We start from the raw sequence: 23,293 nt of genomic DNA on the forward strand, positions 1-23,293 counted from the left end.
GCCAAAATCTTTTCAAGAGCAATTTCTGCAAGGCCTGACTCAGTGCCCATTGAAAGCAAAGGAAAAGATTCCTATTGATGGCAGCCGTCCCAAGTAAGCCAGAGGTCTAGGCTACTCTTGCCAGAAAATTTTGTTTATGTGCATTTTGATGACTTTTAAAGCCTCTCTTTTTGTAGTTGTCTTTCTTATGAATCTTACTTTTCAGTGAATATTTTCCGGACACTTCACATACTGGATAAAGCGGGTTTGATGTGTTTCTATCTCTTATTCAACACAGAAGATTACTTTATCAGATTAATTTTTAAGAGACCCACTTTAGTCAGGGTGCTCTGGGAAGCATATGCAACGTTAAAACATTCTGCCCTCCAATGGCCTGATTTTCCCTATATAAACACATGGGATGAAGGTAAAAGACTCAGTCATGTGCTAAAGAAAACGGTGCGGTGTGCTCACAATAAAACCATAGAAGCCAGGTTTTTAACAAGTTTACCCAATGGTTGAAGTTTACTTGCAGTTTGGCCGCGGAGGTTAAGTATAGACATTCCAGTGCGGATAGGGATTGAGGGCAGATTTCACTGTGGAAAGAACTGGGACAGTCTCATAAGCTCCCAGGGAAGGTGTGGGAGCCTCTGGTCACATACATGCTGCTTTGATGCCATTAAATGGCAATTTATTACCAAGGTGCAAATCAGGTGAACAAACCTGTCTGAAAGGGGCTCATTGGGGCATCTGAGTTATCTACAAAACCAGACGTGATAGGAATGAAAAACTGTGCACCTTCAGGTAGGAATTTTTGTCTGGAGGAGCTCTAGCCCATCATTTATTGCAATTGCTATGATGGGTCAGCTGTCTGCCTGCAGAAAATAAGTGCCGTCTGTGGTATAAACAACTGCACTCAGAGTGCAAAGACTGTCATCTTCTGCTTTTCTTTAACTAAATTTGTTTTCTTCTGTTGAAGTAGGAGCAGGAACAGTATATACAGTTGCAAGTCACTGCTTTCATAAACCAATACTGTTTTAGGCCAGACTTCGGTTGGTTTAAAAAAAAAATGCAACCCCACCTCATCCCCCAGCATTAAGAATAGCAAATTTTGTTACACCTTCAATGTCACAACTAATTATTCAGAGAAGAAATCACAGCTAGCTGGAGTTTGGCTATCAGAGGTTACCCCTAACATCTCACTTCTTTGGTGTATGACGTATCAAGTGCAGAGACAAGATAACACTTAAACCTGAACCACCACTGTAAAAATAGTTAGAGTTGGTGGCACCATAAAGAAACGTGAAGTCATTTCAAAGGCTGAAAAAAATCTCAGTCTCAGGAAGACAACAGCAGTTTCCACAGCAAGAGTAAACTGCTCATGGTACCTTTCGCAGAGGCAGGATATGATCTTTTGCCCATTGTTGTCAATCTGGCTGCACCCTAAATAGCAGCTGTATTTCCACAACAGAGGACTTTAGTTAAGCAAATCCTCCCTCTCAAGCCGAAGGACTGCAGACAGGATAGGTGGGATTCAGCCTTCCCTTAGTAGAGTGTTGCGCTCCTATAGGAGAAGAGTGAACATGAGCTCACCAAATCCCAAGCCTCCAAAGCCAGCACAAAGCATCAGCAAGAATCATCTTCACTGCCTCTGTCACCCTGTACCAGCCCAGACCCCTTGAACGCCTAGGCTGCAAGGTGAAGGGATGTCTCTGAGTTTGCTTATACTAACTTGGTATCCCAACCTGGGCTCTTACTACACACCTGTATGCAAAAAAATAGATATTCACTGAGGAGATAAATAAAAAAACTAGCTTCAGTGCAAAACAGCCTCCCCTCCCATAACCGGCCTGTAATTTGAATGCCCTGTGGTAATTTCGTAACACAATCTCCTTTTGCTCTAAGAGATGAAGCCAGCTGGGCAGTGGGGACAATGTCTCTGTTTGGTGTGGCATTTAGTATCCAGCCTGGAACTCAATGTGTAGGCATTTCTCCTCCCCTCATATTGCAGCTGAATGACTTTGCTGTGTTGATTTGAAATGACCTGACTAATCTCAACTTCCTCTAACAGTTTAATGAAATGTCAGAAGTGAACAAGGTCCATGGAATTGAAAAAAGACCATTCAAACAACGATGAAAAGAAACACATGGACAGCAGTTTTTAAACAGTCTTTGGGCTATTGGAAATAATTCAATGAGCTTTAGCCAAGCTGCAATATAAACATACTAAGAAAGGACCAAAAAATGTTTTCTATAAAGCCACATTTTTCATCTGGACCGTTTAATCCACTTCAGTATTACAAAAAGGAGGTATATGGGAAAAACCATAATTAGGTAAATTTGAAAAAAAAGAAAGAGACTCTTCCTGCCCTGCTCAGATCACTTAGTGTTTGGAAATACAAACCACAGAGAAACAGTTATGTAGCACCGGTTCCACCATCAAAATTGCAGGAGTGAGAAGTAGATTTGGCAAGTTGAGTACTGTTACTTTCCAAGAGAACTTTAATGGTATTCTCAACTGCAGAAGAAATAAAATATGCTGATCATGACTCCAACCTCACAGAATACCAATTCAGAGGGAAAAGCTTATACTGTACTCCGCCATCGTGCATGGTACAATGAGCTATAAGAAATATATCAGTGCTTTGCATATCATTGATATTTTACTTCCTATTAGGAAGTTTCCAGGAGTTCTCCTAAAGTAGCTTTTTCACTGCTGAAGACAGCCCCCAGATTTAATGAACGGCCCACGGAAATGAATTTCTGCTTCTGACTGAAGGTGAGAGAGATACTGTTTTGCTGGTACAGCTGGTGCCAGCTATTACCAGGCACTAATCCTTTTCCCATTATTATTCTTCCTCGGGTGCCTTCATATCCATTACAACCTTGACAGATGTTCAGTGCAGCTGTCCTCTGGTGCAAAACATCCTGAAAATAAAACATATGCTTTCCAGAGGCTACCATATCTCTCACCTCCCTTACCATCACTTTGCTGCAGAACACGGCCATCGTGGCATCGGTCTGGCTGTACGTACACCAGAGTCCCTGGGCCTTCCCAGAGGGCTGACTGTATCAAAGACTCGACTGTCTCGGCTACTCCGGGAAGTCTCTCCTCCCTCCCACAGCAGCTCCAGCATTCAGTGACACTGTCGCTGCCTCCCAGCTTTCCGCTGCAGGGACATTCACAGACACTGTCCACGAAGGAGTTTTAAGCAACCTTAGGGCTAACTGCACATTCTTGTGCATGTTAATTAACGTCTGCCCAAAGTCCATCACTCAAAGTTAGGAGATGCCAGGTCTGAGCAGCGATAGGGAAGTGATTGCTCTTGCAACCTTCGCACTCTCAAGATGACACCCTATGGAAAAAGTTACGTGATCTTGTAATCAAAAGCCAGCTGTTGTGCAGGAACTTGGTGGAGGAGGGGGAAGTCTGGAGCTTGGGCGGGCAAACTGTCAATCTGACAAAGCCTTCAGCATTGGAACCAAACGTCAGTGTCTTCACAAATTGTTTGTACCTGGAGTTAGAAAGGCTGAACTTTTAAGAAAAAAGGAAATGTTACATGAAATGTCCTCCCTGAGCCCCTCTGTTTAAATGATACCTTTGAATCCTGAATGTTCATTTTTACTGTGCATATCATTTGAGCTAAAGGACTTAATACATTAACACTACGTTATTAAACCAGACAGAACAGGAAAAACTGATTTGTAGAAATGGATGCAGCTGTGAGTGACTGAAAGAGCAAGGGGAAACGCAGAGCTAAGAAGCACAGGAGACGTTTTGAAGACTGCTAGAAGCTGAAAGGAAGAATCTAGGCCACAATGACATTAAGAAACTGGAACACATGATGCTAGGCCATTACAGAGAAGGCAATGAGGTTAGCACGAGCATAGATATGGAGAAGGTAATTCTTCTCTCCTCATGGCAGAAGGCAGACATAAAAGCCCCATCATCTGTCCTTGTCCTTAGAAAGTACAGTTTCTGATCATCACAAAGCTCCCATTGAAAAACTAATCCCTCAGTCTTGGTGCTCGGCCTGTGTGTAATCACCCACAGACACATCCACAACTTCACCACGCAGGCATGTCCACAACTGCTCTTGGAGCTTCCTGGGAATTTCCCTGGCTACTGACGCTTTGGCAATGTCTAAAGGTCATGCTGGGTTAACGCCTTACGTATCTTGAGATCTGGGTTTTAGCTTGATGGTATCAGCACAGATGACTACAGCTGCTTGAGCCTCATGTAACGAAAACTCCAGTTTAATGGAAACTCCAGTCTGCGTGACAGAGTTGCCACATAATATAGAGGGATGGATTTTCAGACTGCAATGAGGTAGGGATGGTGCCAAACAAAGAGCCTGGTACTGTTATGAAGTAAACTTTAGGCTCTTACTCAATGCCCAGAGCTGACAGTATTTCACCTCACAGCTTACTCCAGCAATGCTCAAATGTAAAGGCAGAATTCAATATTTTCAGCAGAAATTATTTTTCTTCTATGAGAAGGTAATAAATTACATTTCACAATATACTACTAGATCCATATATTACTTTTTCTGCTCTGCTAAATCACATGATGATTTGCTGTAACAGAGACCATAAGGAATTGGAATTAGCTGGCTATTACTGCAGGTCGCATGAGCAAGCAAGACGAAGTGCGCATTTGTGGAGAACTACATTTTGTGCTTGCATGAAAAGACTCTGCAATCTACTTCTGGTCTTTTAGACCATTTAAGTTGCTGTTACATTTTAAAATACTACTTAACTCAGGATGTTGTCCGTTGACAAAGAAAGAAACCCCTGAAAATGCCACTCTACTTACACACTCCTAACTTACTTCTGACACTTGTGAATATCTCAACTGCATGCAGTAGAATAAAACTTTCTCATAAGAAAATGTAGTGCAATGAAATATGTGGTATCACTTTAATACTTATCAGTTTATGATTCCAAACAAGCCTGTTAAAGGCCTGTAAAAACAAACAGTGCAGCAAGAACCTCTCTCTGTAACCCACAGCTAAACCAGGCTTTTGGAAATGTACAGAATAATTTCCTTCTAAATATTAACTCAGATCATTCTACATTGCACAACTGGAAAGGAGACAAACAGACAGAAGATGTAATTAAGACACTTCACCGTGAACTTTGTCTTTCTTGGGAATTTCTGTTGAACTACTAGATCCTAATGGAATTTAATTCTGCTAAAATCAGTGGGCATTTTACTATCTGCTTCAACGACAAGGATTTAACTCATGGAATCATATCCAGATGGAACATGGAAGGACATAATAAAATTGAAGTACCTGCACTCATCAGGGTTTGCACCTAAATTAAGCACTGAACCTACAATAAGTAAGCACAAGAGCTTAATGTGAATGAGTCAATGATGCTTGACAGCCTGCATCTTTTGTCCTTTCCTTTTGGTGTTCAAGTACTCCTCTTCTGTATCAAATAGCTGTGGAGGGTTTAGCAACATGCTAAAGTTGTGGAACTGTAAATTCGTAAAATTTGTTAGAAGGAAGTTTGTTGGAAAGTAAAAACAAAACAAAACAAAAAGCCGGGTTTAACTGGTCAAATACACCACTGAGAATGCAGCCATCAAGTTACATGCAGTGATGACTACTTAGACATCCAAAGTAGTATTTTATGGGAGATGTCAGACCCAGTCCCAAAAAAGCAGGTGCGTTGGCCAGTGCTAGTGGTGTCAGCGCTGCAAGATAGGCTCAGTGTTAGGCGGTGAAAAGGGTGGACAGATGTGCCCTAGAGAATAAGGAAACCAAGCAGTGGAAGGTAAGAGTATACATGGGGAAAATTACCAGGATGGGGCAAATACTTCTCTCTAAGACAGAACAGATGATGGATGTATTCTCCAATTCTGATTTAAAGGCACAAAAAGTTTCACAAGAAAAAAAGTGAGAATCTGAAATAATTGTTCTATCCTGCAGATAATATTCCAAATCCATATGATCCTGTATTTCATACAAATGAACGAACACTTATGCAAGTCAGTGTCCTTTACACAGTTTGAAGAGCCTAACTCAAACAAATGGATTTATTTCATTACTACAAAAATTCGCATCATTTGCCAGAGAAGCATGGTAGATTATCTAGGTTATGCTTTTCATTGTCTTTCTAATGAAAACACAAACTCTTACCCTGCAATGCAATTATTTTTCCCAACTTAACTCCTAATTCACAAATACTGCATCACTCCCAACTTTTTTCCTCTTTTACTTACTTTGGAATTTAGCATTGCTCAGAGTCCTCTTTCAATTATTCTACATTTGTTGATTATTTTAATGCACTGAAATTCTGTACAAAGAGAAGTTTTTACTCCCTCTCCAACCACAAAAGATGACATTCCACCAGTGCCTGGCAACTTAATTACTGCATGTTTTGGGTTAAGACTCAGACTCACAGTAGGTGAGGGAAGGTGTCTGTGTGCTTACACATGTAAACCCTCTTAAGTTACTAAACAATAAGTTAAAAAAAAAAAAACCACAATAAAACTCTTCCCAGATTCTTCCAGCTTCTGTTTGGAATTATCTGAAACTTAACTTAGTTCATTAAGTCCACAATTTTGAAGAGTGCCAGCTTTGTGTCCCTGCTCACATCTAAAATGTCTAGAGTAATGCAGTGGACAAGCGTAGTGAGAGACCACTAGAGTCCGACCCTACAAGGGAGGGAGCGAGCCTGCGATGAACATTTGTGTCCAACATGCATCCACAAAACCACATGCAACTCCTGACAAGACAACTCCACAACACATAATAGCCCAGTTAACAGAGTTGAAGTGAGGTCAAGCCTGGAATTCTAATTTTAATTGTCTTGTTCTAATTTTTTTCTGTCCTCCTGACTTTTTTCATTGTAAGATCACAAATAACTTGTGTACATATTGGTTCTGAACAAAACACTGAGACATGAGGTTATTGTTTCTCTTAGTTGGAATTTCCTAGAGGAAAAATATTGCCAAAACAATTTAATAGCATATTCAAAATTAAGAATGCATTTTGACCCAAATGACTATAAATTAACCTAAAAAAAAACCCAAACAAAAGACAATAATTTCTTCATTTTCCAAATAAAACAGGGAAATAACTGCAACAAAAAAGCATTTCAAACAGTCATTGAACAATATTGTGAAAGCGTGTTTGTTAATAAAGGTAAGGTCAGTTCCTTTGGAGAGGAGTTCCACGGCCTGAGGCTGAAAGTTGTGTGTTTTGAGATGTGTGCTGTAAAAAATCAAAATATCTGAACTTTGTTAATCTTTGATGTAGGTTCAACAAAACCAGAAGAACTATCTTACTCAAATCTGAACTTTTTCACTTCTCATAAAATTGTGTTTTTAGAGGAGCAAAATGGGTTCCCTGTCAAGCTCCTGAAAGATGTGGTTTGAATTTGTTTCAAAGGTGCAGCTTTTCTCAAGAAGATCATATTGAGGACTGTTCATTCTCACGCGTGACAGTGTTGCTCAAGGCTGTTGCCAAATATCAGAGTACCACTTGTGACAGCCACAGAGAGAAGGGGGAGTTTTCACAATAGGAATTGTGCAATCAGATTAGCCAGTCCAAGGAGGATTATAAAGATGTGAATGATCAATGCTGGCCACGTCAGCTGCCCAGCACGATGCTGGGAGATCACGTAGATGAGGGATGGATACACGAATACAAAGGCCAGACCACAAGTTGCTCCAGAGTATCTGAGGAAAGGGAGGGAGAGGGGAAGAAGAAAAGAAGAAAAAAAAGGGGAAAAAAAAAAAAGAATGCTTTGTGTTAACTCTTATTTCTTGTTGTCATTTTCCCCCCCTCAAACAAATGAACAGCCTGGCTGAACAATGACTATCTGCAGTTGCTAAACATCAGTTTCTGTTCCTTGCTGTCCATCACCTCCTTCACTGGCATTTAATTATCCTCCTCTGTGCTGCTCAGCCCCCTGCTCCCCTGTACCTGCTCTCTGACATGCCTCTGGCCGTTCAGTCACATGCCCAGACGTTTCTGGGGACCAATTCCTATCTTTGACTTGATGTTTCTATTATCTAAAGAGATTTGCCAACATGCCACAGAAAAAGACTGGACAGTGCATCCTTTGCTAGGCATCCTTTACTGTCAGAACTGCACATCTCATTGCACCCCAGCCACCTGAGGGCACATGTTAAAGCATGTAAGCATAGAAATGCTCCTCGATCTGCAACTTTTTTATTTGGATTTATTTAATGAGCTCCTAGCAAACCATTCTCCAGACATGAAATGATCAACGTGCTCTCCTGCTAACACGGAGGTAAGCACAGTAAGTGAAACACTTAACTGTTCTTTTTCTAACCACTCCCTTGCTTACCAAAACCTACTAAGCTATACTGCAGCCAAATGTGCATTATTAACTAAAACCATATTTTATTCCAAATATTTGGACATTCGGTTTAAACAGAGGAAGCTTCATAATACAGAGTAACCATCTGCAACACAAAACAAGCAAATACTTAAGTTAGACTGTATATACGATTTATCAGCTGGAAATTTACTGCTCAAAATGCTTCATTACTATGCACAGTACGCACACATTAGCAGAGGTCAGGATCAGTTTGCAAACACAGAAATCTACTGCATTATATTTATTTGGAATTAATAACCAGACCACGTATATCACTTTCACTAATAGGAGAGGTAGAAAAAAAAAGGAAATGGAAAAAACCTCAAAGATCAGTCACTGAGCAAAAGTAAGTTATTTTGCTACTCTAGTCAGACCCAAGCCTGTCATTCTGGTTTTAAAATTGCATATTTCTATATTTTTAAACACCTCCCTCTCCTGGTTGCTGTAGGAAAGATGCAAACTAGGAATGAATGACAACAATCACACATATGGGGGTGTCAAATGTAGAAAATAAAACTCATCAGATTATTTCCTCTAATCTTTCTCAATTAGAGAAATCATAGGTGTTTATTAACATGGTAAGTTTAAGATATAATTTAAAAGTACAACTTTTATGTTACTTTTCCCTTTGAAGTAACTTGCTTTCTTGGATTTTTATTATGGACTTTCAGAACAGCTTGGAATAGTCTTAACACAAACCAAAAACTTGGGAGAAGCCACACAATAACAGAGCAACTTTTCTAATGACACCATATTCTTTCACGTGTGTAGTTACAAGGGCCTCAGATACAGCTCCAGTGAAACTCGGGGAATCATCCCAGTCACCTCAGAGGCACAATTACATATAGCTGCTTGTCAGAACTTTAACAGAGCTGATTGGTTATACTTCTAAATCATTGTTTACAACTTAAAAAGGTGTAAGCCTCACAAAATAGAAAGATACAATTACCTGCACTCACACTGTTCCTTTTCAGCGTGAAGAGGCAAACATGCAGCAACACCACAGGCACGTTCACTGTGCAACCAACACTCACCTTATGATACCTCCTATATTCGGATAAAATCTCGCCATTGCCACTCCAGCTCCAACAATTGCTATGTTCAGGACCAGCACGTGGAAAACGCTACAGGAAAGTGAGGAAAGAGTGTTAAAATCTATGCCGTATTTATTACAAAATACCACCATTATCCTTCATTTACACTAACATTTAACTGGTACATGGATGGTGTTTCCACTTGCATGACTTGCTCTGTTAAAGCTAATTAATTTCACAGCAAACATAACATCTACTGAATATTCAGAGTGCCAAACTCCTAAATACCTAGTGTTTTGACTCAAAATATTCTTAAGGAGTAAGTATGTGTAATTTGGCAGTTCTTCTGAAAAACGCCATACGTGGTACTCAGCACTCAAGTATTTCAGATGGATATTCAAATACCAAAGAAACAATACGGTATAACTTAATTCCCACAAGAAAGAATTAGCTTGTTCAGAGAATGATCTGAATTGCTCAAAGTGAACTAATGGAAACCAGAAGAAATTAAAAGATGCATTGAGAGGAAAACATTACATAGAATACTAGGGGACAAACAACACTTTAAAACTTGAACTTTAATGCATTTTGATCGAGAACAAACATATAGAATGTTGGATGTCATTTAATGTATGACCTGCACACTGTTTATGCTGGAATTCTGTGTTGAATTCGTTTTTACAAATAATTTCCTGTTGCTTTCCTTTTAGCGTTAAGATGAAAACAAAATGTGATTTTCTGTTCTGCAAAAGCAGCTTTTAATGCATCAGACAAACTCATGTAGTTATGCACAGAGCTGGGACTCAGGAGAGTATCACTTTTCTTTAGAGAATATAAAATGTTGGCATATTTTAACATAAGGTAAAGTCAGGAAATATAATAAAAAACTGTGATATTTTGGTCACGCAGCTGTTTCTGTGAAGGGAAGTAAATTCACACAGAGGAAACATGCATACACTTACAGATTTTGTTTATTCTTCTGGAGGATCTGATTTCTTAAAATAAACAAAATCAGTAAGCGAATGCTACTTTTTCTCAACTGCAGAAAGCATCTGCATTATGGAGGATGTCACTAACTAACAAGAAGCGACCACTTCCATGGCTAAAAGGCTGGCTGCCAGTTTCCAAGTTTGGAAGAAAGAGTAGAGACATAGAGTAGTCTTATTAAAGCTTAGGGGAATGGAGGTAATTTAAACACAAAGGAATAATTTAGGATCTGGACTATTTCTAACGTTTGCTCTTAAAAATTGATGTCAAAAAGACAGAAATAATACCTTTAGTTTTGTACACGACTTTTTAACAGTGGTGCAAGAGATGTACCTCAGGGACCGAAGATAACAGTGCGAATACAGCAGCTGAAACTTTAACAAAACCATAACTGGATATAAACCTGGTAAAAACCCCAGAATAAAAAATAAAATCCCAAGAATCAGAATTATTAGGGAAAGAAGGACAAAATGTTTACTGCTTCTCTAATATTGCTAAGGAAAGCAAATTGACTAAACTGTTCACAAAAAAGTGTTTGCCATTAAAAATTACTTCCTCTCTCAGACTGTGAATCTTTCTGTCAGACAGCATAATTGAAGCCAAAGTTTTATGAAGACAGAAAATAACGGCACTTCTTCATTCTATTTTTGCAGAGATTAATTTTTGAGAGGGATTAAAAAGAGTACAGGTTTAGTAATTCAAAAATATTTTGCAAATTTGGGTCAGTTCAGAATATTTTTGTAGAAAACATGAAAAAACTCTGAAGTACTTCATTCTGGCATGCTTTAAAATAGAATAAGTGATTTGGTAGTTCAAAGTTGTTGCTTTTTAAAAAGTAAACGCTGGCTTCTTGTAACTTCAAAAGCAAAGTGGTGCGTGTGTGCGTTTGCTGTGAAATGATGCATTTTTCAACTTCTTGATCTGGGGTTGGGGGGGCGGGAATGTGTTTTGGCTCAATTGAAAACAATGGTCTCAAAATGCTGGAGCCTCCAAAACAATTCATTACTTGCGGAGTAGTGCTTTGCAGTTTCAATTGTTACAATTAAGCAGGATCCTCAAGAACAATACAAAATCAAAAAGTCTGAAAAGGATTTAAATCCATCTGTTTCAGGACAAAAGGTTAACTGTACTTCTCTCCTGGAACATCACTGCTCCTTCTTCTGCCTTTGAGTTATAACCATGTTAGTGGATCACAGGTGTTTAACCCGCAAAACCTTTCTCTTACCTAGGCAGATATTTATAGTGCATCTCAGCTACAAAAAAAAGAAAAAGCCTCATTCTTCATGGCGTTATCATTTAGAAAAGAACTACCCTTCTGAATAAAGATGAATCTAATATCTAGGGCCGCTAGTTGCTGTATTATTTGAGACATTATTTTTCATAAGACTGTAAATTTCATGCAGGTGTGCTCCAGAAGAGACAAGCATTTCACACAGCCCGTGATACTTTAACAAGTTCCAAATTGCTCAGTGTTAGCCTGACGCTGGCCAACGGTACAATTAACGGTCACCGCACATTGCAAAAGGGCAGTCAGAAAAACAGTATTTTTGAGGGGTGTAACTGTACCATTTCTGCTTATTATGACTATTGGAAGAAAAGTGTTTATGTGATGTTAGAGATCAGAAAAGATTCGGCCCCTTTTTACCTAACCACCCTGCTGGCACACGGCTGTTTTCTAAGCAACGTAACTTTCCTCCTCGTGGTCAATGGCAGCGGAGTTGGGTGGCCCATGGCAGGGCTGGACTGTCCACCTGCGCAGCCTGATGAGGGATGCTGCTCTCAGGCACAGGCTGGATTGCCTCGAGGAGGCTGGAACACGCAAAAGAGGCACACCCGCGGCACGTGGCTCTCCCGCCTTTATGTTCTGTTCTCAGACTCAACATTCTCGGTTGGGCAGATGAAGACTCTAGCTCTTTTCTATTGCTCACCTGCAAAAAGTCCCTCAGTCCCACAAAAACAATAGTAGAGAGAGGTGAAAAAAAATACAATCAAGCTTTCCCCTAAGTTTTACTTTTTCCCCCCCATTGCAAGGTTAATTTTTCAGATTGACAGAGTTGAGAAACAACCTGGTGTGGCAGAAGAGTGCTAGAGGGCTTGCTCTACCACCTCTTCTGTGGAAGCAGCAGTTACAGTTAAGCCACTGAATGACAGTGACCACATATATCTAATTAACTTCAGCATCCTCAAAGTAAGAATCACGTTGAAAACTATGAAACCAAACCCTAGGGCAGGGGACATTTAAAGACAGATTTTAAATCCCCTCTGCTCAGGTGCAAGGAAATTAGAAGTGCTGGACTCAGCCTGGAGTCACAGGGTGGACACATACAATAAGGAAAAGAGGAAAGCGAGGAAAAAAAGCAAACCATCTAAGTAAGAACTTTTGAAAGTTACTGTATCTAAACATGTAGTTTTTTTCCTGGAAATCTCACTCAACTGACATTGGTCAAAAGACCATGAATCACAGCAGTTAAGAAGCAAGACAGAGGTTAGGTGAAGAGCGGATAACTAAACATGCATGCAAACAGCAGAAATGTGTTTCATTGCATCAGAAGACACACATCTGTGGGAGAACTGGCAGGTCTGCTGGGCTACCATGGAGTAAAGGGAGGACAATCTGTGAGGAAAGCCAAGTGATTTCTGTCCATCAGCTTATTTAACCTCTCAGAACAGGAAAGATGTTAAGAAGTTTTAAAAACTGATCAGGTGACTGTACAAAGCATTTAATGCGTGGCATCTAATTAATCAAGGGAATTCTCTGTCACAAATATCACTGTAGCCAAGAGCCAGCAACAATAACAAAATCAGCTTTCTGTACACATAAGAAGATCCAGAGTCACGTAAGAAACAGCAGATAAACCACATGCCTCTGGCCCTAAGTCACCCTTTAAATGATGCCATTGCAAACACATCTCACTTTAGAAAAGAAAGTTAATTTCCCAATACACGACATTTTGGCCTTTCTTTACAACACCAGGGAGAAGAGAATGAACAGTTCCTTGGGTTTCATCCCAGTACATCACTTTCTATGTTGTAGTCTGCACACTAGCACACATAGCAGCAGCAGGTATCCACATCTGCAATCAATTGCTCATATGAAGAAGCCTAGCTTTAATATCAAGGAGCTTCCAGTTCATGTGAAAGCTGCAGCACATCCATATGGAACAACCCAGGGCTTAAAAATGAAGGTAGGAAAATTTACAGTGGGTGCTTAGACCAAAGGAGGAGGTGGATGGGTTTTTTTTGTAAAAAAAGAAGTAATTGGACAATTACAGACAGAAGGTAAACTTATTCTCTCAGCTGCAAAGGAAATTTAATATAGGAAGGATGCACCTAGGAAATACACACGATTCAGCACAATGACTGACAGGGTTAAACAAGGCTAGGTCGCCAAGAGAGATCCTCAATCAGCATGAATTGACCACACTACCCAATGTGCTGTATAAACGGACGGATATACCATCAGTGCACTCCCCTAAACCCCACTTCCACAACCTGAAAATAAAAATAGGAAAAGGCAGGAAAATCGTGTAAGCATACTGAATCAGTCACAAAAATACAAGATTTTAAACTGTGGGTTTGTTTTGGGTTTGCTTGTTGTTTTTTTTTTTTTAATTCTTCTAGAGGAACAGCACAGAATTCCGCTTTCTGTTCTGCCCTTTTTTTCCTGCTTCATCCTTTTGCTTACGCTGAAATTTTCTCCAGCCAAGTGACTGGAATATTCCCCTCCATATATACACCTTATGCACACATCTCGAGTCTTTGCCTGAGAACGGTTAGCCCTGCACATTAAAGATTTTGATAAAAGAAGCCAAGCATACACAAGCACTAGTAGAGTGCTCATTCTCCTACACAAAAGCCATGGAACTTGATATTTCCAGGTAGGTTCTTCAGTGTGGATCAAGCTCTCCAGTGAGACATCAGTTTGTGTCAGTAAGAGCTACTTCTTTATATTTGTAAAATGCTCCCATACAAAAGCAGTTCTGGGAAAAAACTCAGAACACTGAAATTTTTCCTAGAAAGGTGACATAGGCACAGTGCTGCTAAAAGACCATCATCAGCTTTAGCTACAGGTGAGAACCAGTCATCAAATATATATTTCACAACCAAGTAGTAAATGTTTACTGTCCTCCCAGAGACAGGTCCTGTGCTTGCTAGGAGTCTTCAGTTAGTCCCCGCTGCATAGAAAAATCAAGGGTTGACCTTCCTGGTTGTAAATGCACAGAAGCCAGAGCCTGGAGGTTAGCTGAGTGATTTTTCTGCTATATTTGAGATACCTGGGATACTAGAGAGGGAGACGCAGCCAGCCAGAAAGGACTACCTTATCACTATAGGTTGGAGCAATTTAAGTGGCTTCCTAGAAACCATTTTTGACTTCTCAGAAACTTTAAATACCTCCCTATAAGGAGTCTTGGGGGAAAAAAAAGTGAGTGAAGCTACCCACAGGACATCCTGGCGACAAGAACCAAGCAAGTATTTGCATCATCACATTCGTCATACCATGAAGGCTTAAAACAGCAAGCTGGAATTAACCTGAGAAGAGACTTGTATGAAGCTGTAGGTTCTAGTAGAGGGCATGAGGGAAATGAAAACCATTCTGGTCAGGGAGTAACAGGAGGGAGGAGATGGGAAGAGGCACATCCACACAATATAAAGGACGTGGCTATTTTCCAGTGGCTGTGAAATCCATGTTTAGCACTTAAATCAATGGCCTTGTTTCCAATAGTAACTTGCAGCAGTTCTTAAAAATCTCCTCAACGTTGAATGGCGTACAATTTAGCACCAAAAAAAGCAGGCGCTTATTTCACTGCCTAATTTTAGGCATCCAATTTCTAGACCTTCTCATACCTATTTTGGGACCCAGAAGAAACCTGAAACTTGGAACAACGTCTTCCCAGACCTGTATGCTACTGCTCGTGCCACAGAGGAAATACACATTTCTTCCTGGGATATTTTTTCCTTTCCTTCATCAACAGTAATTCACAATATAAAATAAGAAACTCAAAGATAAATGCCAGCTTCTCTGCTGCGACAAATCCAGACAACACTCTAAATAGAAATGTCCTAGGTTTTATCTTCAAAAAAAAAAACCCCAAACTAAAATTGAAATCTGGATCAGCTCTTCCCTGGAGTTCAGACAGTGTACAAATGCAGGGGTGTGGCTCATCTCTGAAATTAGCATGTGAAAATGCTATTTTTATAAGCATAGAAGCAGCCTAGATAACACAACTAACAACTCACTTAGCTATGTTTAAAAACAGATGGATGATTACTAATTATGCACAATCAAAACAGATATGTCACCCTGAAAGATCAATATCCAGAGTGTACGCCCTTCACAGCTTAAAGACTGCTTGATGAAATATTTCTGAACAAATATTTTTTCCTGTACAACTTTTCTTTTGTCATATAAATGCATAACACAAAGGAACTGTGTTGACAAAATTCCTCTGTTTATTGACAAAATGAAGGGCTAGAACAAAAGAAACCCCCCCCTTCTGCTCTGCCAAGCTCTAGCAGTCCTGATCTGCAGGCAAGTGTATTTCGCATGCTTATTCACCCCCTGACTCTACAACCATTGTGAAATTAGCTTTTGAAATGCACCTAATGCAGCAAAGGAAATCCCCAAAAGCTCAGCCAAATTTCTGACAACAGAAGGCCAGTTAAGCAAAGGGTGCCAAGCTCCTGTCAAGGAGCAGGCTCCTTACCTTGGGTAAGCATTTCCAAAAAACTGTCTTAACAGCTGTACTCGTGCCAGGTAGCCCAACAGTGGGTACACAGTCATCATCTGGAAGAGCAGGAATATTCTTGCAACAAATGACATGATGTCATCGCTGGGAAAGTTATCTAGAAAATTCTAAACATAGGAATAATATTACACTTACCAATGGTGGCTTGATTATATGTATATGCTGATTTTTAATAGTTGTATGCAAAAAAGAAAGGGATAAAAGCTAAGCAAGTACAATTGCTAAATGAACTTCACAACATGAAATACGCTCTCCCTCTTCTACAATTGCCTTGCCACCAAATACCAACCGATTTTTAAATATTACAGGGCTGATGTATGTTAGTATTAAAGATGGAATTAATGTCTAGTGTTCTGAACATCCTCAAATAATCAAGGCTGTGGAAGGGCCACACAATTTTTTAGGCAGATGGATTCATATGCTCCTATTACCTGTCATATCATATCTAGGTATTAAAAACAGTTATTTAATCAGTAAAACTGGATCATACACAAATGAGGAAAGGATCGTATACTACAAGTGGGAACATCTGAAAAAGTAGTATAAGACTCTTAAGTATCATGGAAATATACAAATGGCTTCATAAGTACTTAGAATAACTACAGAAAATAAATGGGAAGAAAATAACTTGACATACATTATTTAACTGTGTATTTCACCCCACAAAGTTGTTTCAAAAAATCATTTCATGGTTAAATAGTGGTACCAGTTCTAACTAACCTACAGTCAGGGGAAGCCTTTAAATGCTGCTTTACTGCTAAATATTATGCAAGAGACATAGAACACATGGCATAAAATGGATCACCAACTGATAACTCCTATCTTTGAAGTAATTTAGGGTGTGGGAATCAGCCTTGCCCATAAGCAGATAAGCATTTAATAGCCTTCTCAGGGTGTTTCATGTGGTACTATTATCTGAAGAACTCTGCTGGCAAGGCTCACCATAGTGTTAGCCTCCAAACCTACCCATAGCAAGGACTCCTATCTAAATGAGCTTGCATTCGCATTCAATTTTTTTTTTCTGGAGTACCTGGAACCAGTCCCAATGAGTGGGATCGGTCACTGCACACACAACTAAACATGAACTTTTCAGGACTAAAGAAACTAAAGAAATTAAAGCTTCAAGTATTCCCTTGTTGACTTTGGTCCTTCCTTCATCATATCCACAGAGTCTTTATTAAACGTTTGTTTATTACAGAACTACTGGCAACCAGACATGAATATAAATGAGATAACACAAGCATTACTCATCTGCTGGTGGTAGTGCCCGTGAAGCATTAGCCGACTGCCCAGAGTCAAGGACAGGTGCATCTGCCAGGGTGAGTCATGAAGCAAGAAGCAGCAGCAGTTCTAATTTTTTTTAATACATATTTACTAAAAGATCAAGGACAAATATATACCACTGTAAAATATCTCACCTGTTCAATGCATTCTTTGGATAGTGGTGGAGAAGGAAAAGATGCAAAAATTATCACTCCAACATACAGATACGTTAATCCCACCAGGAAGTATGCAATAGAGAGGTCTCTCACCTGTGGAAAAACAAAATCTTATTTTGGCCACCAGTGACACACCAAAACAGGCAAAGTAAAAACCTCATGCGAGAATCCCTATTGCATTTATTACTACTATTTTTATATTTATTACTGTTCTATATTTATTATTATTACGTTTATATTTTTACTTCTACTTTCTATTACTTGAATGAGGACTTCAAATCTGGTCCTGGATCAGATTAGAAAGCTGCAAGAAGATACCTCAAAGTGAAGCTAAACAAGTATTAAGTATCTATCCACATACAGAAAAGGCATCAAGAAACAGATGTGCCAATAGATGTAGCGTGTTACTGCTGCACACAGAAACGTACACTAGCTATTAAAAGAAAAAAAAAACACAAGAAACCCCTTCTGCTTTCTTACATTCACCTATTCCTACTGAGAGCCTTGGGACACATAGACAACTGTTGAAGTCAGAAAGCTCAGCAATGCTGTATGTTAAATTTCTTGTCAGGACTAAAATCTTGCAATTAAAGACATCAGCCTACCCAACTGCAGATATAATGTATAGGACATTTTTTACGAAGCTGCTTTGAAACCTAAAAGAATGATACACACACACACTGGCTCCAAACCAGAAACTAATACATCTGGCTTCTGTATGAATGGCACGATAACGGTAGGCATAGCCAATACACCATTAAATAAAAAATACGAATACAACACAAATAAAACAGAAAGGCATAGGTAGGCACAGAAGTATATATGTCCTTTAGCTTCAGCATTGTATTTTATAATGACTCTTTCATTTACAATTGCCTATCATCTGCTTTATTACTGAATTTCTATAAACAGCCCAGGCAAATGCACTAAGTATGTCAAAGACTTTTAGGAGAGAGTGTGGAAGCTAGGGTCATAAATCCTTATTTAACTATAGTACATATACCTAAATATGGATTTAAACCTTAATTTCAATATTCACTTCTGAAAATGTTGACTATATTTATAAAGTATCTAATGTATAAAGATTGTCAACTACACAAAAATAATTAGAAGTTTTTAGCAACATTTAGTATTGGAAAATAAGCAGCAAATCTACTCAAGTACTTTATGAAATTAGAATGATCTCACAGCAATGAATTTAGTGATCTATTCTTCTACATCAATTGTTTTTTTTGGAAATAAGGTGTCAGACCATTTGTTTCTAGTTATTAACTATATTCTGTGTAAGCTTATGCTACACTACAAAACATTCATTACCCTCTTGCAAGCCATTTGTTCAGCTGCTGCTAATAATCAGCTTCTAAAAGGATTACTAGTAATGCTTCAATACATTACCCTATTTTCCTATGACTGAGAAGCAAGTCTTATTAGCTCAGGCACAGCACCAAATTGTTAGGACTACATGGCCTGCAGCCAGCTCACTGAGCGCGGGCAAAGCTCGCTCACATGCATGGAAATGTTTCCCTAAGTGTTTCTTCACGCTATCTCCTTGACAAAAGAAGCATGTCCTATGCCTTTCGGGGGTCTTCCGAGGGCAAGGCAGTCCCTGAGGGAAGTATAAAATGCTAGATTATGAGTTTCAAGAAAAGTTGAGAAGGAAGACAGTTTTTAGTGAGGGAACAGGAATCTCCTGCTCATTTTACCAGTGCTTTTGATGGCTTTTTCCCATCAGCCTGCAAGAGGCCAATGATATTTCTCATCAGACCACAAGGTGCTGTTAACGTGCACCTCAGGGCAGCCGCACATTTCCAGCTGCAGCCTCTTCCTCCTGCTGACCCGTTACCTGCAGCTGGACGATGCTTCTCTAGTCTTGCCCTCACTGCACTGGTCACTGAGTAAGGACAACAAACCTCCATCAGCGGTTGAGCAATAGCATTTTCTTTAAATTGCTCCCAGAATTTCTCCTCAGTGACATGAGAAGCTCTACAGGTTTTTATATAACAGCTACATCTTCAAAAGCGCTAGTGCCCACCCTATAAAGTGATTTTAGGAATACTAAATCTGGGCATCCAGATTTCTTACAGGTATTTATGAGTAACTTCCATTAATTGCAGGATCCAGAGACTAATCAGGGTAAGGTGGTTTTGCAGAGAGACACAGACTCTAATCTCTTGAAGACAGGACTTGTACAATTTTTCAAAATACACCCAAGACCTTCTTAAGGCATATCATCTGACAAAACTTTTTCACTTGCTTAAAATTTGGTATTTTAGGTGTATTCCTCAGCATAAAGACAGCACAGTAACTCACAGCTGTTATTTGTACTCAGCCTACGTGTAAGAACTAGAACTAACTGTAAAACTATTTTTTGCTGTGACAAATACTTGCAGCTTTGAGGGCAAGCACTCTGAAACAAAATTCTTCCTGCTTCCTTTGGACTTCACTGAATTAAGGGCAGATAGTTGGTGTGGTATTACCTCTGATTATACTAACCAGCTCATGTTCCTACAGTTCTTAAGGGTGTATGCTTTACTCTGCCCTGAAACTGAGTGCTGAGATAATTTTGATAATGTATTTTTATAGCAATAGACCCTTTTCTTAGGTGCTGTCATCATACAAAGAATACCCAGATTTTGATTTCTGTAAGAGCAAGAAATAAAGACAACACAAAAACTTGAATTTATTTTTTCTCAAACATCTGTCAGCTCTCTTGCAAACATCTGCTTCTGCATGTAAGACGGTTATCTTTGTACAAGCGCATGTGTTTGTGTATATAACAGGAACTCTTCATTCATTATTCTTCAGGAGACTTAGGTTCACACTCTAAAGACCTTTACTATAAATACTGTTTACACAGCATAATTCCAGATAAAACCAAAGGACGCAGGGAGAGAGATAAAAGGATTCATTTTAAGTAACAGAGCAATAATCGCATTTGTCTATTTTAAATTTTATATTAAGACGTTTATATTCAGAATGGACATCACTGTGGTGGAAGCTACCTAGGCATAAAGGATACATCAGTCCTCATACCTAGAGTTTATAATCTACAAATAAAGCGTAGAAAAAATGGCTGAAATAAGGAAGTATTTGGGGGATCAGACTGGAAGGGAAGTACCAAAGCTAACATGCAGGTCACAGTCCATAAGGACCACAGCTTGCCACCTGCCAAGCCTTTGTCAAGTACACCTGAAATTGAGATTTTGAGGTGGAACCTGGAGAACGTATGTTAGCTGCAGTTACTGATGACCAGGAGCTTTTCTGGTCAGATGCACAGAACAGAGTATTAAATGTGCCTCTAGAAGAACAGAAAATCGGGTGACTAAGGCTGGCACCAGCAGCAGAACGAAGGCAGAGACCAGCCTCCTAACAAAAAAGATGAGTCTGATAAATCAGGTGGAGCTAACAAAGAAAACGCTGAAAGTGTAAGACGTTATACCCCACCCACAGACTAGTACCCAGGTGCAGGCTGGACTGGCAGCACAGGACTGGATACAGCACAGTGAAGGCTCTGTGGCTCTACAGGTATTTCCTACGTGATGCTGGAAAGAACAGGCAACTTTCAGGCCTTGTTTTCCCTCTTGCATGCCATGGAGAAAATAGTTAATTTTTTCCTCAGTACCATATTGAAAGCTAGTTTGTAGAGTAGTTTCTTGGATGGAGAAGCCTGTATCAGTGCTTATTACCACATCAGAAGAAGTACCTTCTGATCACCTCATTGCAGATTGGTCACTTCTCAAAACAGAGATGCTGCCTCTGTAATACCTCAACAGGACTCTGATCTCTGAATAAAAACGGACTTCACCTGTTCAAGCATCAAGGGCATATGCTAACACTTAACAGGATGACTAAAAAGTACTTCACCAAGATGCATAATGTTGTGCATAATTTTGGCCGGAAAGAGAAATGATAGGACAGCATCGATGGAAGCTCACTCTGTTTACAGGGAATAAACAGTGTTTCAATACTGCAGAAATTAAGAACCATCCACAGTTCCATGCCTTCTGCAGCTATCACCTGCACAAAAACCATCTCCCCACTCCCAGCCTTTCCCCCAGGTAGGTCCACAAATATTAGGAGAGAGCACTAGTGTATTCATGCCTGTAGATCATGCTCTGGGCTTCTGCAGCATCTGTACACTTGCTCAGGGAACAGATGTGAATCAGAAAAAGCCCCAAACAAAAAACCCAACTAATTGCGTTTTGGTGGCTAGGTTAGTTTTCTATGCCATCAAGTTTCCAAAGCGGTTGATTGTGCAGTGCACAGAACTTACACTGATAAATACAAGGGGGCAGCAGTGGCAGATGGGAACAGGGAGCTCAACTTTGAACTGCAGACTAAGAACTCTGCTCCCAGTACTTCTCCAGGCTGTGCTGCTGACATTTGGCTTACTTCAGTGCACTGCTCTTCTCACACCCACACCACTGTCCTGCAATAGCAGCCAGAGGAATCTTCTCCCCATGTGTGTTTTAGCTTTGTGCGGTGATACACGCCTGTGACCGGAATAGAAGCTGCTATTGTTTTAGATTTCTGACTCCATAAAAGGAATGTTATTGTTTCTCTTACTTTTTTCCACCCCCTCAAAAAGTTGTTCTTATGACCACTAGTTTCAGCAAGTTTTGTTCAGAACTAAAACAGTACTTTTCCAGATTGCCACGTTCTGTGCCTTTTCACAGAACTCTGATGGAAGTGACATGTTAACGGGTCGATCCATGAAACAGCGAAGTCTCCATTCGACTGTCCTTATACCGGTGTCGAGATACTGATACAAGAAAGCATCTTGTTGATGTAAATACATAGGCAAAAATACCCTCAACACCGTGACTAATGACAGGTTGAGACCCCTATATGCATGTAAACCTCCCACTTAGTCCAGCAGCTTAGTGAAATAATCACAAAACTGTTAGCTCTTCAAAAGCATCCGTGCTTCGTTAGCATTTGGAAAGCACTTTGAGACCTAGGTGAAAGGCTCCTGTACAGCTACAAATAGGGAACGAAATCTCTAGCCAAGTAAAACTTCTAGAAGAACTGCGCACTGATTTGGTTTCCCATTACAAACCTTTCCTGCTATACTTAAAGGTGCTCTTTCTGTGCAATTTGAACACTCTTCCAGAATCCAAGAGTCTTGTGGCGGGCTTGGGATCCATGCTAGGGCTGACTTGGAAACCCAACCTAAGCTCCAGGGAGGGCATTGAGAAAAGCTGACTCAAATGCAGGCAGCAGTTTCTTCCTCCTTAACACAGGAAAAGCAAGCTGGAGAAGATTCCAGGTGCTGCTCTTTGCAGCTGATTGCTTGCTCTGATGTAAATGAAGGGGAAAATCCACAGGAAAACTCTTGAAGGTGCCCTGGAGGCATTAGGCCTCCTTTGCATACAGACCTGATTGCTGTAGTGACCGTCCCTTTAGAATTTGAAAGCCACAGCTAAAGAAAGAGAAATCTTGACCTTTTCCACGTAGTAAGATCTTCCTGAGACAACTGAGAAGAAACTTTCTTAGTTTTCTTTCTCCAGAGCTCCACTAACCCCCTCTTTAGTTGCTAAACTATTTTCAGAAATGCCCATAAACCCCAAGAAGCTTTCCTGGAGCAGAACTGATGACTCCTTTGCAGAGGTGGTCACTTGCAAGCTGGCCTTGGTTCACAGGGACAAAAATGTAACTATGCAGATTACTAGCGCAAAAGGTTGTCTCACTGCATTGGCACATAATCTGCACGTTACCTCTGAATAATCAAATCAGATATCTTTTA

General features: G+C 39.9%; 1 protein-coding gene across 5 annotated transcripts in view; it reads right to left on the bottom strand.

The window, feature by feature from the left end:
- Positions 1-4,873: 4,873 nt before the first annotated feature.
- Positions 4,874-23,293, bottom strand: part of SLC38A9 (solute carrier family 38 member 9) — a 49,758-nt gene continuing 31,338 nt past the window's right edge. For all 5 annotated transcript variants that reach the window (XM_074570299.1, XM_074570298.1, XM_074570300.1 and 2 more), the window contains 4 exons: positions 17,527-17,640; positions 16,067-16,215; positions 9,375-9,464; positions 4,874-7,672 (listed from right to left, as the gene is read on the bottom strand). In XM_074570299.1, coding sequence (XP_074426400.1) covers positions 7,507-7,672; positions 9,375-9,464; positions 16,067-16,215; positions 17,527-17,640 — 519 coding nt within the window. In that variant the 3' untranslated portion in view covers positions 4,874-7,506. The remainder of the gene's footprint in view (positions 7,673-9,374; positions 9,465-16,066; positions 16,216-17,526; positions 17,641-23,293) is intronic.

The sequence above is a fragment of the Larus michahellis genome, chromosome Z (genome assembly GCF_964199755.1).
Source record: "Larus michahellis chromosome Z, bLarMic1.1, whole genome shotgun sequence".
NCBI lineage: Eukaryota > Metazoa > Chordata > Aves > Charadriiformes > Laridae > Larus > Larus michahellis.